Source organism: Telmatherina bonti (genome assembly GCF_933228915.1).
Source record: "Telmatherina bonti genome assembly, chromosome: 21".
Lineage (NCBI taxonomy): Eukaryota > Metazoa > Chordata > Actinopteri > Atheriniformes > Telmatherinidae > Telmatherina > Telmatherina bonti.
The window spans coordinates 17625500-17641999 of NC_136630.1; the positions used below are offsets into that span (position 1 = coordinate 17625500).

Here is a 16500-nt window from a genome sequence, read left to right on the forward strand (position 1 = left end):
TTATGTTTATTTACTTATTGGTGCTGGGTTGTTTCACTGATGTTAAAAAAAACTAACTTTCCAACTAAGTAAAACTGGCAAAAAGCAGATTTCATTCATAAAATATTTTAAATACGCCAAATACTGACTTGTTGAGTTACTTTTACTATTACTACTGCCGCAGCAATTTATATTTCTGTAAACTCTTAAAACATACCAAAGAGGATTAAGAGATATTGTGTCAGACATTGTGTCATTTGAAGTCTTTCGAATGTCAGTCATGCGCTACCATGTTTGCATAACAGTACTCCCAAAACAAGTGTAGCATCATTAAATCTGAAACTGTCTGTTAGTGTAATCATCATGTCAGACTGCTGTATGTGTGTGTGTGTGTGTGTGTGTGTGTGTGTGTGTGTGTGTGTGTGTGTGTGTGTGTGTGTGTGTTGGCCTTTAAAAAGAACAGGGGAAATGATAAGGAACAGTTTGCTGCTGAGTGCTTACGCTGCATTCCAGTCCTGGAGAACCACTATCTGTTATCCAAAGTTAAAAAATTACATTTGAACTGCTCTAACTTTATTCTCAGTTTGTTAAGACAGAGATTAAGGTTTGAACACTGCCTGTTTAATGTATTTAATAGTGATGATAGTACATAATGATTGGCACATACCAGGTCATGGTCCACCTTTACAGATTCCTCAAAAACTGTCCAAACCACAGCTTCGTTGCATGAAGGGGTTGTAAGGGAGCCACTGTAGCGGTAGTATGACTTCACGCTACCAAGCAAGTCATCAATGGAGATCTCATTGGTGACTTTAACTTCAGAGTCTACATTAAACCAAAAATGCAGAAGGTATATCAATATAATTGTATTCTTACCCAATATTTTTTAATATTTATATTAAAGAAAACAAGTTTGCTCACCAATATCTTCGATAGTCGAGAGGTAGTTGGTTAGTTTTTGCCAAGCTTCCCTGTTCGATGATGTGCGGTGTGCCTACAGAGACAACTGTGGTGAATATTTAAGAGTATTGATTATTCCATGTTCTGGTAAAATCAGTGGAAATGTCAAACTTGAATATTTGAGTAACAAAGAAAAGAAAGGACTTACTGTTTCATCTGAATCTGAGTGGCCATTGCTTGTTTGTTCAGCCTGAAATAAGGACATTAAGAATACACTAAGTTTTCTTTGTCAAGTTATTTCTTTTCTTGTTTTTGCTTTTTTTTTTCTAGTGCAGTGTTCATCCAGTTGATAAAAGGAAGTTTAATTATCTATAAATTAAAAAAAAAAAAAAAATCCATGTCAATTATAAACTAATGAACGAACATAATGGTAGAGACTTAATGTAAAATAGCATAATGCACAGCAATCAGTAAAAAGATTCTGAAACGTCTTTATCCCATACAAGGAACATTTTGCTTTGCATGTTTGTGGAATTTCTCTTTCCCTCCATACAAGAATCCTCATTAGCAAACTTGATACCAGCATCAACCACAGTACAAATCAGATCACTGAAAGAATAGTATGTCCTGTATACTGTAGAGGTGAGATTTTCTTTTAGATTTACTGTCTAGATTTCTCTCCTAACAGACCATGCGTGCGATGAACTATATGTTGCAGATGTCATGTGACGGCCCAAGGAGGTGATGTCATCTGCCTCCTAACTTTTCTTCCAATCATTTTTCATTTTGAATATTTGAGTTACTTAAGAATTGAGCTAGTTGTTTGTTGGTTAAATTTCCATTGAGGGTTATTGTTACCTCGATAAAGAATCCCAGCACTGCCAGTCCATCAGGAGTCATCAACGCCTCATCCAGCGTTAAATCCTTCCTCTTGTGTACAATGTGCACCTAGAGACATGTAGAAATCTATATTTAAAGCCCAAGGCCATCAGAAAGCAAAGCTTTAAATGCAGAAATTGTGTGTTTGCAGCTACCTCCATTGGGTATCTTTTAAAATCCACGGTGTGCTCTGAACCCTCAGAATCCTGTGATTCATTTCCCCAGTGAAAGTGAAACTGCAGTGTGAAGTAGTCATGTCCCAAGCCTCCCCCAGAAACCTCCACCAAATCATCCTTCAATACACACTTAACTGGATGTTCAGGAAGATGGTTAGAAGAAAAAAAAGGAATAAAATAATTAAATCTTTTTAGATTTCCACCATAAAGAATTCTTCTGAAAACTTGACGGCTAATTGTGCTGTGACAATAGATTTAAGCTTGAATTTCTTTTCCACTCTGCACATTTAGATCATGTAACCTCAGCCACATCTCCATCACCCACTGCAACATCAACCAATGCTGTGTGAAAGAAAACATCCAAACCTGTGTGACCGGTGTTGATCATGTAACTGATAGCATGCTTGTTGTCAAAGTTTGTAAATTTGAAAGCATTAAGACTTTCATCCATCTCCACGCTGCCTTTGTCAATGTTGATGGGAGACTGATGTTCACCACCACAGTGAGAGTCGGGAAGAAGATGCCACTTGGATGGACTGTTATCTGATGTAGGAGAAGTAAAATGCTAAAAACCGTTTCTGAAGCTCAGTCCTGATAACATCATCGCTTTGAACATCTCCAACATACACAAGTTAGAGAATACATACCACAGCTTTCATCGTAACACCATGAATGATCTAAACATGAAAAGATCAGGAATGTGAATTAGAAAATGTAGAGTCAAAAAATGACTGATCTATTCACAGTTGTTGATGGATTACATTAACTCATCACAGCAATACTAATAAGGCAGTCCGGACTGGTCTGGGATTATTTTGAAGTATTCTTTTTTTCCATTGGCTGAATGATTTACAACATTAATCTATAGAAAAAAAACAAGATTGATTTAATTTTGGGGGCATTTCCTAATAAATACAGGTTTTAGAATATAAATACACATAGTAGAAATTGTGTAGCTGTGAACAACCTTCTGGTTGAACTCTGGTCTATATGTTTCCACTTTTAATCAATTGCAATGTGGATTTGGGGTCATTGTCCTTTTGGATTCCAAGTTTTATCTGTTCACATGCAGGTTTGATGTTATGATGCAGATTTCTGTAGAATTCCTTTTGTTTATGCAACTTTCTGGTTCCACTGGTTACAAAACAAGAGCTGAATGAGATTCCAACATCAGCCACATGTTAAAAAGATTGTTCTTTCAGCTAAAATTTTAGTCTTATTCCTCCATGCATACCTCTAATCATTGTGTTTGTACAATTCAAGCTTAGATTTTTGTGACAATAAAACTTCAGAAGGCTTTTATCCAAATGTTCTGCTGCAACTCTGAGTGAATCTTGATGTAACAGATAATAAAATGATCGTACAACCTTTGTCTAACAGTAAAATGGAAACCAGGACAATCATCACAGCCTGGCAAGACACCTTATAGCCACAGATAAGCCGGTGGTTGAACTATTTTGATATTTGACCACTATTCCTGGCACAGTTGGTCAAATTCAATGGCCTCAGCCACTGGAGACGAGTCTGACTTACTGCCAATATGAACCGAGCCTCCAGTCTATTTGTATAGGAATTGCATGATCAGATGAACAGTGCCTTGTGCTCCATTCTTCTGGAGCACATCTAACCGTACGCCACAAATAACAACGTTGTTTGCTGTCCTCAAGTCCCTAAAATATCTATAGGCTAGATGGGGAAACCCTCAGCCACCTTTCCTTATGCTAACAAAAATAGATTAAAAGAGCTGCTCCAGTGTTTCACAGCCAGGACAAATCATCAATTTCTTTCTTTTCTTTTTATTTGTCTTTTTCTACATGCTTGACAATTTCGCCCACATTGCGTGCAGTTTCTTTTTCAGATTTGAACATACACAGTTTGTGCACCTGTTAACCAAAGAGTCATGGCCATGACAAGCCACGAGTTATGGCACAAACTAGGGGAATGTGCACCTAATTTGTCAAACCTCTGCTGGCTGTCAAGCAGATAAGATGAAACTAAAGATTATCTTCCTTCAACATTCAAAAGACTTGTTTATCTGTTTGTTTTTTTGTTTTTTTTCCAGTTCTCCAGACTTAGTCAACATTGTTTGCTGCTGTAGTCAACAGAAAATAAAAGAAGCGTGCAGTAATTAATGAACCAGCAGGTACCACTATCTCCTGTTACTTGTCTATAGTATCTGATGGCGCTAACCTGCATACACATTAGACTGCAACTGTATCTCAGTTTGTCTGAGATTCCACTCATCACAGGTCATATACTGGTTCCACTGTTAACTACTGATAAAGATGGATGGGACATACTGAAATAACTAACTTCCTACCCAGCATTTCTGTTTTTCAGCTTTTTTGGGCTTGTTAAATAACTTATTATAGGAAGAAAAGAATATTTTGCATGGCTCAGACTAACGTGTCAAACATCATGTTTTGTATATTTATTAAACATGACATGTTTTAAAATTAAAAAAAAAAACTCACCACATCACTCTTTACACTGATTGGCTCGTGAAAGACGGTCCACACGACTGCTTCACTGCAGTTTGGAGTTGTCAGGGAACCCATGTATCGATAAAACTTTGAGAGGTTTACATGTCCAATCAGGTCACTGATAGAGATTTTTTTATTAACTTCCACCGTTTTATCGATCTCTGTGAAAGAAGGAACATTAAAAGAAAAAAAATCAAATGACAGTCATGTGGTTTGTAGAAAATATCCTGGTATTTGTTTTGACGACGACAGATAAGCATTTCTTACTTATCAAATATTTTCCTGTTTACTTAATAGTATCAAACTTTTATGATCTTTACTTAAAAATGTGAAGAAGTGGAAGCGATCAGTTCAAGATTTCTCAAAAGTGCCATGAAAGCAGCACAAAGTTGTATAACCTGCAACACCTTGTGGTTGTATATGTGCTGTTGTCTTTACAAAACATTGGCTCGATTATGAAGAGCGTGGGCACTTCATGGTTATTGTCTCTGGGCCTAATTGGCTTTCAGTGTGCATGTTGTGCTTTTTGGAAGGAAAAGAGAAAGGCAGTGAGCATGATATCTGCCGTCACCAACTATCTCAACATATTTTACTCCAGGTTCATTGTAAGGTCAAGTACTGCAAACTGTTTTTTTCTAAAAGTGCAAAAGTAAGGATCCCATCCTACCACTGATATTTCCCAGGTAAGATGTTAGCGTCTCCCATGCTTCAGACATATGCCCATCTTCTGTTGCCTTTGAGGAGTAAAGAAAAACACTCTTTAAACCATGCTGATTTACAAATTACATTTATTGCATTTAATACGTACGCAAATACGTACAAACCTCCAGTCGGAAAAGTTGTTTAATCCCAACTGATTCAATGGATTGCTTCTAATTTATTTAAAAACTATGTCAAAAGACAAATCTTAGGGTTGTGAAATAAGTGGTGTTTTTTATGAAGGGTCAAATCATTGGCATGCATAAAACAGAAAACATTTTAAGAAGATTGCAGAAATTACTAAAAGGAGGTTAAGGAAGACCATGGGTTTGGGACTGAACAGCTTTGTAGCCATAAGGAAACAACTAATCAGTGAGGCTGAGCAGAGAAGAAGGCCTCATTTTGCTGGGGAGCATAAAGACTGGACTCAGTAGCAATGGAAGAAGTTCATGTGTTCTGATAAGTCCAGATTTACCCTGTTCCAGAGTCACCACCACATTGTCCAAACCTTGAGTGTTTAAAGCTCTATGCAATGGTCATCATCAATGACAGATCAGAAAAATGAATGCCGCACTGGATGGAAATAAATCTGATGACACTGCAAAAGCTTAATCTGCTGCTGTAATCACAGCTAAAGGCTGTCCAAAGACATATTAGTGTGTGTTACCTTTATTTGGTGGTCATGTTTTATTGGGCCAGCACTGATTCATATTCCCTGTGGGCAATAATGTTTGAAAGAACAATTGTCACATGAGATAGATTTTACATACGTTTATGAAAAACCCAAGCACAGCAATTCCATCTGGTCTCTCTTGAGCTTCATCTGCAGTAAGACCTTTCTTCAGACTGACAACATGCATCTACAAGAGATTACAGTGATCAAGGCACTTAAAGTAAACACTTTAAACATTATGAATGAGGACACACATTGAGAGAAAAAGGAGCGATGCCACTGTACCTCCATTGGATATCTTTCTCCATTAACTGTGTGCTCAGAACCTGGATGATGCTCTGTATCCCCCCAGTGGAAGTGAAACTGAATGGTAGAATATGTTCCATTGAGCCCACCTCCGCTCACTTCAACTGCATTTGCTTTCAAGATGCATTTCACTATGATGGAAAAAGATGGAGAGGTGTGTCACATCACACATCTGAATTACAGGAATGGCCTTTTTTTCCACTTCAGTTGCAGGGGCAGCTGTGGCCCAATGTCAGCTTGTTGTACCTGTATGACCATTGTTTGTGATGGACTCGATGACGTCCTTGTCAGAAAAATTCACAAAGGTAAAATCAAGCAGCTTCGTGTCAGTCCTAACCACACTGGTGTTGATATTTATTGGAGACTGTTTACTTTCTCCACAAAAAGATCCCGACATCTCTTTCCAGTGAGTCGGTGTGTGCTCTGTAAAGGATAGGTAACACAATCTCGCCATGAATGCATGGTAGATGTGATGCAACTGTTACAAAACATCAAATATGCCATCTTATTTACCACAACCAGTGTAGCACCAGTCACTCGCAGCAGCTGGAAAAGAAATATAATAAACATGAGCTGTGCTGATCATTCGCATCCTGCAGAAAATGCATTTTACTCTAAAGCTGCAATTGATTTATATATTCTGTCCTTGCTATCTTCTAATCCACCCAGTCCCAAAAAAAATATATATATATATATAGACAAAAGTAGACACAGAATTAACAAAACAAAACATAAAAAAAAAAAACCCACAATCAATGATAATTTAGCTAACTTAGAGTTTTAAACAATTTAAGTACTTACCATCTTTTACGATCAACCCCAAACTCAGCCACAGCACTACGGAAAGGAAGCCCATCTTGAAGAGGACAAGAAAATTTGTCAATCACAAGTTTTTACATTTTATTCAAAAAGGTTAAAACTTTTGTCTTTGAAAAACCAGCTTGGTTTTATCCTAAGTAAAATCTCTCCCATACGTTTCATAATTAAGCTATTGTAGTTGCTGCCCAGTTAAATTCAAATGGAATTCTGCTTTTAGCTTTTGCCTAAAGTCTCGATAAAATAATGAACTTGTTTTTACTTCAACATCCAAGACTCGAATGTCCAAGCCCTAAAGAATGGTTTGTTAGTTTTAAGAGTCACCTTAAAAAGTACATCCAACTCCAAATGTCTTCACCGATGAGGTAAGTGTTAAAGGTCTGTTTTAGGGTAATTATATAGACTTGAAAAGTTATGAACTGGGAGGAGCACCCTGTGTGTATACAACATTGAACCAGTTTGGAGGTGACATGTAATATTACCATTGAAATTGACCATTTAAAAACAGTGTCACTTGTTTAATTTGCATGTATATAAAAAATAGAGACCAACTTGTCTCTGATGATGATAATGCAGTTCTGATCCATGAGATCTCAGTACTCTTTAGCTGAATTGTACCCGTTTTAAACTTGACTTTCATGGACCTACACGCCAGTTAAATGTGGTATCTGCATCATGGACACTTGTGATGCCACTATGTTCACAAAACCATTCATATTTGTGAATGAGAGATAGTCAGGAAAAAGCCAGTTGACTCTGTAATTCTACCTGGTGGAGTCTGTGTCTCCATCAGCCAATTTGATTGATTGAAATCAATATCAGTAAACAGTGGTATACTTATTTTGATTCACAACAAGAGTGGCATGACTAACCTGGTTAAGCCTTCAGTCCCACAAGTACCTGTAATGTAAGCAAAAGTAGTATTTTTGAGGGTTTTTTCTTTTCAAATATCCAACTGTGAACACTTTCAAAGTGATTAATAAAATGGCAAATTAACTTGACACAGAAACAAGTTTTTTTTTAATAGAAAACCATATATGTGGTAGAAATCTGGATCCTGAGGATGGAAGCAGGATGATGCATCCTTTCTCGTGCTAGTAATCTTACTGCACAAGTGCACAACATTGTAAAATAATTAATTAATGAACACTGCTGTGATGGATTAGCGACCTGTCCAGGGTGTACCCTGCCTTTGCCCAATGACTGCTGGGAGGGAGGAATGGATGGAGGGATGGATGGATGATGAACACTGGGATCAACCAAACTAAGCACTTAGATAATGTTCTCAAATCCTAGTTAGAGTTGACTCCAGTCTGCTTAACTGGGGCACAATGCTTTGTGTCACTTGATTATAGTTGAGATACTAAACGTAAAATTTCTTTCAAAGCCTTGGTAAAGAGTTTACAATATTTTATACCAGTGTTGTTTTACCTGTTATAGTTCAGAAACCAGTTTGAATACACATTTGTACTTTTTTTTTTTCAAGCCCTATGCAAAATGACAGACATTTAACCTTGTTGGGACGTCACATGTCAGACTTTCAGAACAACGGGCCCCCATCCTTCTTCCCATCAGTCCTCTTTTGTTACTCTCACTCTGGGTTTTATGTAGACTAAACAAAGGTTATTAGTCATTAAGAAGAAATCTTCAGTTCCAGGTGGATTTTCTGGTGTTTTGATTCAATTAAAAAACCTTTATTTGTCCTGGAGGGGCGATTTAAAAGGCACAAAAGGTAAAAATGCAACAGAATAATAACACATACAAAATCATCAACCAATTTGTTTTAAGATGTTTTTGTTTTAAGTTGAGTTGTTGGCGGTTCCTCTTATTCAGCCATACTTTCATTACTCCAGAGGTTTAAGGAAATTTTAGTGTGAGGTCAACCTCTTCATGCAGGTTCCAAATAGTGTCAGGGGAGTCGTTGGTCATGTGGTTAAAGAGCTTAAATACATTAACTTTGTTGGTAGTTATCAACTCTTTTAGTTCTTTTAGCAGACCACAGATTTATTTAGCACAGTCTGGAAATGCCAATTAAAATATGTATTTATCTTCTCAGTTTCAGAGGGTTTATTAAAGGATTCATAATCCTGCTAGTTTTAGATGTTTAAACAAATCTTATTCAAATGATTGATTCACTGAGCAAAACTTGATCGGCTGCTGGATCCATTTAATTTGAATCAGGTGTGTTTAGAGCAGGGAAACATCTAAAACCACCAGCACAGTGGCTTTTCAGGACCATATTTGCCAACCCCTGATTTATGGAGTCTTTTCCAGGGGCTATGTAGGAGGATAAACCCTGGATAGTCCATTACATGTGTTTATGGTGTTAAACAACACAATCATAATGTCTATTTATTTTATTGTTTTATGTCAATTTAACATTATGCACTACCATGTTGATCACTTTGTCAAATTTGTGCATTTAAATAAAGTTTTATTATATTATTTCCATGGCTTTAGGAACTTAGTAGGTGAAAATTTGCACTAAACTGCACTAAGAGTAATCAATTTATGTCAATATTGATACATGTCACGAGTCACTGATGCATCAGGAAAGACTAATTTCTCTTGCCACAAGGCTGCGTGTCATTATACCTGATTTGTTTTGATATAATTGCTCCTTTGTTTATACAGGCATCATTGTGCTAAATGAACCTGTTTTCTGTCCTTCAGCTCACGCACGTATCACCATACCTCATTAGCAGTAATGTTTGTCCCTTACCTTAAAAAAAAATCAAATCAAAGCTGTGCACAGATCAGTGAGGGAGTTACAAGATTTATTGAAAAGACGGGCTTAGAAAAAAATCAAAGCGGTGCAGGAGAAGATCTTAAAAAGTCCCCCAACATGCTTTATACCACGAAAACTTCTTTTTTTTTTTATTCCTCTTTGGAGAAGGAAAAGTTTATCCTTTTTCTCAAGTTTGTTGTTCTGAAAGTGAAAGGTTTTATGCAAGCAACCAAAAGATAGATACGTATTGTTGCAGCACTGTTTATTAGTTTATTAGGTCTTTCCAGTATTTCCATATTTAAAGGGTCAAATCTTCCCTGACTGTCTCTGTTTATTCAGTGACACTGAAAACATTTCTTCTTCTTTCTTTCCGAGGTTTTGTTTTTACCCGACACAGGACCCTGATGGGTCCTGTTCTGAAGAAGGTTTATCCCCATCAAAGTTTGTTTTTGTTTCATTCTTCTTTTGTTTTGTTATTTCTTTACATGTGGGGTAGAAAGTCAGCGCTTAGTCAAACAGAATGAAACTAAATGGAATTTCTTTTTGTAATACTTTCAGATCATGGCATTACTTCCATCCTGGATCTCGTTTGAAAGTCACAGGCAGAGCTGGAGCCATTCCCCGTGGTTATTTGATGAGAGGCAGGAATTTTGACATCTTAATGTAAAATTATCACACATCTTGTGATCATGTGTTAAACTGAAAAAACAACCCAATTCAGCAGATACTGGGTGTATAGGACTGATCTTCTTTTGTACAGTCTTGTTTTAAAAAAACCAATATAATACAATAATACAAACACGCAATGATTCTCAGAGCTGCTGAAAAATAAACAAAACCTAAAGAGGAAGTTGTAAATATAATTTGTTTGTTTCATTGTGCAAAATAATAAAAAAAAAATCTCTTTCCAAACTTTATGCTGCAATGTGCTATTTGTGGCCTCTGGGGAAAAAAGGAAAGAAATGTTGTTATGTAATAATCTTCTAAAGAAGTAGACACATCCAAGCAACATTTTATGTCTTCATTCCAATTTTCTGAATTACATATTGACTTTAAAGGTATCAATTAAGAACACTCAGCCTTTTCTGTGCTTGTCATGGGGCACACGTTACCAATGACATCATGAAGTAAAGTATCTACCCGAGTTATAAATAGATGCTTCTGCACATGTTAGGATAACATTGCATCATGTATTGTGCTAATATCACTAAAAAAGGAAAAATAAAACTTTTTACAAAACTCATAATTATAGGTAAGGGGCTGCAATCCCTTTTATAAACATGAGTCATTTTTACCACCTGTCCTATTTGCACAGTTTAGAGCCATAAACACTACTATTATTATTACTATTATTATTATTATTATTACTATTATTCTTCCTTTGTACATGGACTTTTTTTTTGTCTCTTTTCCAGTTTTTTCAGCAAATGCTCTGTCTTCATTCTGTCTTTCAGTGCCCTTTTTTTTATGTTCACTGACTGTCATGGCAAAGAAGATGTCTCTTCATTAAAACACCCTTTTCTTTATCTTTTAACTGTCTACACCATTTCTCACCTGTCACCTGTCTACACCATCTCACCTTAAAACATATAGTGTAGTGAGCCCTTATGGCAACCAGATGGAGCTCCAACAGAAGGTTAGCTGGCTCTGAATGCTCCCAATCACTAATAAGTAAGAGAAACCAGGTGTGTCTGTAAACACCAATGAATACTTGGGTGAGCACAGAGACATGGCTGGTGAGTTTGGAGTTTTCATTTAAAGTCTATTTTTGAAATAATACATTGAGTGAACTTGATTCTAAAAGTCTTTTTAAGTTAAAAAGTTAAAAGTTAAGTTATTTATAAGAAACTAAAGGCCTGTGATGCCATGGGTAAATTGTTTGTGGGTCACAGCCAGCAACATTATTTGCCTGATAGAGTGGGAGAGGCTATGTTTAGTTTGGCTAGTTATAAATATGTATCTTTAGTAACTTAAGTACAGTAGTTAAAACGGTACGAGCTAAAAACATTGTAAATATGATTTGTAAACATTGTAAATATTTTAAAAAAAGATGGTAAAAGACCTGAAGTTAAAATCAAATGTAAAGTGAAATATATAAATACTCTGTTTAAGCTAAGAGCATGTAATGCATGAATGGCTAAAAAATTGCTTGAATTTAAGTTTAAAACGTTAAACAATTAAAAATTTAAATTAGATAAAAACATTATTATATATTAAGACAGAATTAAAATCAATCTGATTTCATGACTAAAATTTTTATGCTTTCTATTTAAAAAGTTTATAAAAACACATACAGAAATAAATACACAGTTAAAAATATAAATAGAAATATATAAATGAGGTAAAAACAATGAGGTAAAAACTATTTTCTAATTTTTCCTATTTAATTTCTTTTCTTTAAGGTTTTCAACCTGCTGAAACTTCAAAAAGTTTTCAAAGAAGCTGAGTTGGCCTCGCGTCCTCTGTTGCTCTACCAGTCCTATCAAGCGGGACAATCTTTTTTTTTTTAACACAAGCTTGACACTGACTTCTGGGCACAAATAAAGGTTGTCCAAGAGTGTCAATTATATTTCTTTGAAAAATTACGCTATTTTCCTTTCAAGCCACTGCAGAAGGGCTGAAGAGCCACAAGCAGCTCAAGATCATTGTGTGAAGAACCGAGACCTTTGCTACAAGCATAAAGATGAGCAACCTCACACCTTTTTACAGAAAGGGAAACATTTATTTGATAATTTGCCTGTAATCACAGAGTATGTATGAACATGTTAGACATTAGCTTGGATTTTGCCTGAGATCATATACATTTCCATGTTACTTCTGTCAGCTTCATTTCAATCTTTCAGGTTTATTGACTTACATTTCTGCCATCATGAGATGAAAATACACATTTAAACTAAAATAAAGGATGTTTTTACAAATAATCCCTACAAAAATGAATCAAATCCTAGTGTAAAAGATTATATAAGAGATTCTTAAAACATAAACTAGGAGCAGAGGCTAACTCTTGATGAATGTGAAGCTGCTGACACAGCAGCAGTCCAAAGAGCAGCATCTTAAGGAAGCCAGACTTTGGTGTAAAAAGAGTCTCCAGCCCACTCAGAGTAGAGAAGCAACAGACCTGCAAAACAAAATAAGCTGCATGACTAAACCCAGCACAACATCAGTAAAATCAGTGCTTTCGCTTTCTTACAAACATGAGTGTGATGCGAAAAGTGGAAAATCTTACTGAAAGAGGGATCCAGTCAGCTCATCAACAAAGCCACCTAAGTTGCAGAAAAATAAATACCAAAATCAAGTCCAATCCAACAAACAGCGGTGCAAAAACAGTATGAGCAATAAGTATCGCTCCATACCTGGTGTGCAAACTGTGTCACACAGTATAGGGCAAATGTAGCAGGATGAGCAGCCCTAGAAAACACGAATAAAGAAAGTAAGACAAGGATATTGTTTTAAAAAATGAATTGTCCATTACCTGAAATTCATGCAGAGAAAATACTCACTTCACATTCCTTACAGTGATCTGATTCATCCCCCTCCTCACAGGGGCAATGATTGCAGTTTTTAGAGCAATGCTTCAAAAAAAAAAAAAAAAAAAGGAAAGGAAAAAAAGGAAATTGAACACATATTGGTGAGTAATGACTGTGTACTATTTTCACGCCGAGAGTAAATAGGAATAAAGTGAAATTTACTATTTAATATGCTATTATCTGTACCTCACATATAGTGCAAACACTACACAAAGAGCCAGAGTGGAACTGCTGCGTGTCACTGCCTGCATCCTCCCCAGCTGAGCCAAGCGTTTCTGTTGTGTCCTCACTTTCAGGTTCATCTGAAATGAGCAAAGAAGAGTTCATTAAATCATTGCTGCTGCTGAGTGTTGAGGGATTACACTGTTAGACAGCCCTCTGACATTTTGCCAACCTGACCAAAGCGCTGACAGCTTCCAGGCGAAGTAGCATTCATCCGAAGGAATATTTCCTGTTTTATGCAAGTTTCTTTTAAGGCAGTAATACAGAGATCATTCCAGAAGATTTGGAAACGTTCTTCTTTAATGGAGCAACAGAATCAATGGTTGAACGTAAAGATATTTCATAAGTGCATATAAATAAAGCTACAGGACGCAACAGTAACAGTTTCCTAAACTTGGTCAGACAGACACATACGGTAATGTTCTCATATTTTTTTCTTTTTGTTTCAAACCAAACATCAGATAGTTTGAAACATTATGAAAAAAAAATAGATTACAGATAGATAAACTTTTAAACCTAAATCTATGGATTCCAGTATGGAATTACATTTAAATGTAAAGCTGTCTGTCCCTTGCATAATCAACATTAGTATGAATGTTGAAATGTCTCACAAAATTGGTTTTAACTGTGACTCACAAAACGTTGCATGAGAAGTCTGAGAAATCAATAAAAACATTGTGTAAATCACTGGTGGAGAAAACGATAGAAAATACCAGAGTTTTACATCTTCCAGTCTCAGAGAAACTGAGTTGGAGACTTTCATTGAATTTCCCTTTGGGGTTTAATAAAGTATTTATTTAATTTTTCATTTCATTTCTATGAACTTGTAAAAGGTGAAATGACAATCTTAACTGTCTGGATAAGTGCTAAGACTGTTCACATTGATCTCAACGTACTCATATTTGTCTTTCTGAATTCCAACCTACATATTGCAACACTGTTTTTCCCTTAACTCTGTGTTTAGTGTCTATGTTTATAATCCAGCATACGGGCAAGGGTTTAACTTTTACTTCTACTGGAGTAACAAGGAAAGTGAGTCCATGGGCGTCATGACCACCTTACCTACTCACCCTTTTGCTTTTGTATGTGTCACACTACAGTCACTTTTCATACTCAACTTTCAGCAACCCATCTGAAGTTTTCTGCCAGCATCTTGCATGGTCACACTTTGTCCAAACCTGACCGTAGACAAAACTGTTCAACACAGACAGACCTTAATTCTCGGCCAGTTTTGAGTACACACAGGCTGAATGAATGAAAGCAACACCAGTTTCCCAAGATATACAACTTTCTGTTGAACCAACATCTGACTTTTTTTCATGTGATTTCTATGTGATGGACACTTTAACATGAACAGCAGCTACAATGACTCAACAATGAATGGTTGGGATCCTGCGTGGTGCCAGCTTCCACACAGATAAGCTGCTCTATTTTAGGACTGAAATGTATGACAGTGTTCCTAAAGTAGCTGCAGCAAGTCAAGCTGAGCTACAAGGCAACTGAGCTCTTAGTACTCATCCTAATAAGAAGACTTTCTTTTCTGTGGTTTTATTATTTATGGTGAGCTGCTGCATAATTTAGCATCTTATTGGTGAATGAAGTGCTTCACACAAAATGTCAGTGTATTTAAAGTGGAGCTATACCTTCCTCTTCTTCAGAGTCATCTTCAGCAGCAGGATCCTCTACTTCTTCCTCCTCTTCTTCAGCTCCTTCCTCTTCTTCAGAATGGTCCTCCTCTTCCTCGTCATGTTCGTCTTTGGCTTCGTCTTCATCTTCTTCTGCAGCCTCCTCCTCATCTTCATCTACAGCACTGTCATCAGCCTCTTCTTCCTCCGTTTCATCAGCATCTTCATTTTCCTGGTCTGCCTCTTCCTCTCCAGCTTCATCTTCACCTGCTTCCTCTTCCCCTTCAGCATCCTCCTCTTCCTCTGTTGCTTTCTCTTCTTCTGCAGCATCATCTTCATCTGATTCCTCTTCATCAGCAGTGTCCTCATCTTCCTCTGCTGCATCTTCCTCTTCCTCCTCCTCTGCAGCTTCACTTTCTTCCTCTTCAGCCTCATCATCCTCTGCTTCCTCTTCCTCATCAGCAGCATCCTCTTCTTCCTCTGCCTCTTCTTCATCAGCAACCTCCTGTTCCTCTTCAGCTTCCTCCTCTTCATCACTCTCTTCTTCTACAGCTTCATCCTCTTCAACAGTTGCCTCTTCTTCTGCAACTGCTTCCTCCTCATCCTCTTCTTCATCAGTCTCTGCTACCTCTTCATCTTCTTCAGCGCCATCACCCCCATCAGCAGTTTCATCCTCGTCAGCCACGATCTCTTCAGCATGTCTGCCATAGAGCTCTTCGTCCGCTTTCACCACATCCTGGCCACTTACTAAACCAGAGAGCGGGGCCTGAGACGGGCAGAGCAGCACCAGCAGGAGTCCGACCATCCAGCCTCTCACAGGTGCCATCGTGGAACGCTGATACAGCTGCAGAGCTGGGAAAGTTTCTGCTCTTTTTTGCTAAATTCTTGTGCCTAAAAACCAAAAGCACTGATTGTTTTTCAGCGCTTAAAATCCATAAAATCTTCAGGAAAAACTGTATGAAGTTGCAGCTAATTCAGGGTTATTTGCAGGTCCAAGCAGGAGAGACAGGGAGAGGAGGGCTGTTTTGAACAGGACAGAGAGCAATGTGCCAGCCTTGTGCTGGGAACACAGAGGACACAGTGGAAATGCAATGTGTGGCGTGGTTGTTCAGCTGCATGCACATGAGTGACAGAGGCACATGTCTGGGAAGAATGCTCCTGATGTCCTTAACATCAGTGTATTAGAGGAGTGGGCGTGTGCATATAGTAGACTGGGGGGGGTTAGGAACTGCAGGGGGTTGGGTAAAGGAGGTCAGAGAACATGTGAAATTAACAGTGAAGAGAGGGTTGAATTAGAAAAATAAATTCCAAAGATTAAGGATATCGAATTGTAAAATTTTAAGAACATTTAATGCTTCATTGCTGTATTAATACATTTGTAATGTTACGCAAAGTTCAATTCCTAAACCAGATATGAAACAAATAAAAAATCTAAATCACATAAAAAGTAAATAGTTAAAATAAAAATCCTGAAAATGAATGATATG

General features: G+C 37.1%; 2 protein-coding genes across 2 annotated transcripts; both read right to left on the reverse strand.

Annotated features, from left to right (window-relative positions):
• Positions 1-476: 476 nt before the first annotated feature.
• LOC306771401 (uncharacterized protein) lies at positions 477-6951 on the reverse strand (the record flags this gene model as incomplete). Its single annotated transcript, XM_079260568.1, has 15 exons — positions 477-509; positions 647-804; positions 901-973; positions 1088-1129; positions 1738-1827; positions 1914-2068; positions 2301-2477; positions 2602-2611; positions 4409-4578; positions 5085-5151; positions 5887-5976; positions 6075-6226; positions 6342-6518; positions 6609-6641; positions 6897-6951. 15 exons carry the CDS (start codon positions 6949-6951, stop codon positions 477-479), a joined length of 1482 nt encoding a protein of 493 aa, XP_079116694.1.
• Positions 6952-12345: 5394 nt separating this feature from the next.
• LOC306771717 (uncharacterized protein) lies at positions 12346-16081 on the reverse strand. The gene is made up of 6 exons (XM_079261002.1): positions 15032-16081; positions 13353-13468; positions 13140-13211; positions 12993-13047; positions 12866-12902; positions 12346-12757 (listed from the first exon to the last, which is right to left on the reverse strand). Exons 1-6 carry the CDS (start codon positions 15837-15839, stop codon positions 12736-12738), a joined length of 1110 nt encoding a protein of 369 aa, XP_079117128.1. The 5' UTR covers positions 15840-16081; the 3' UTR covers positions 12346-12735.
• Positions 16082-16500: the final 419 nt, after the last annotated feature.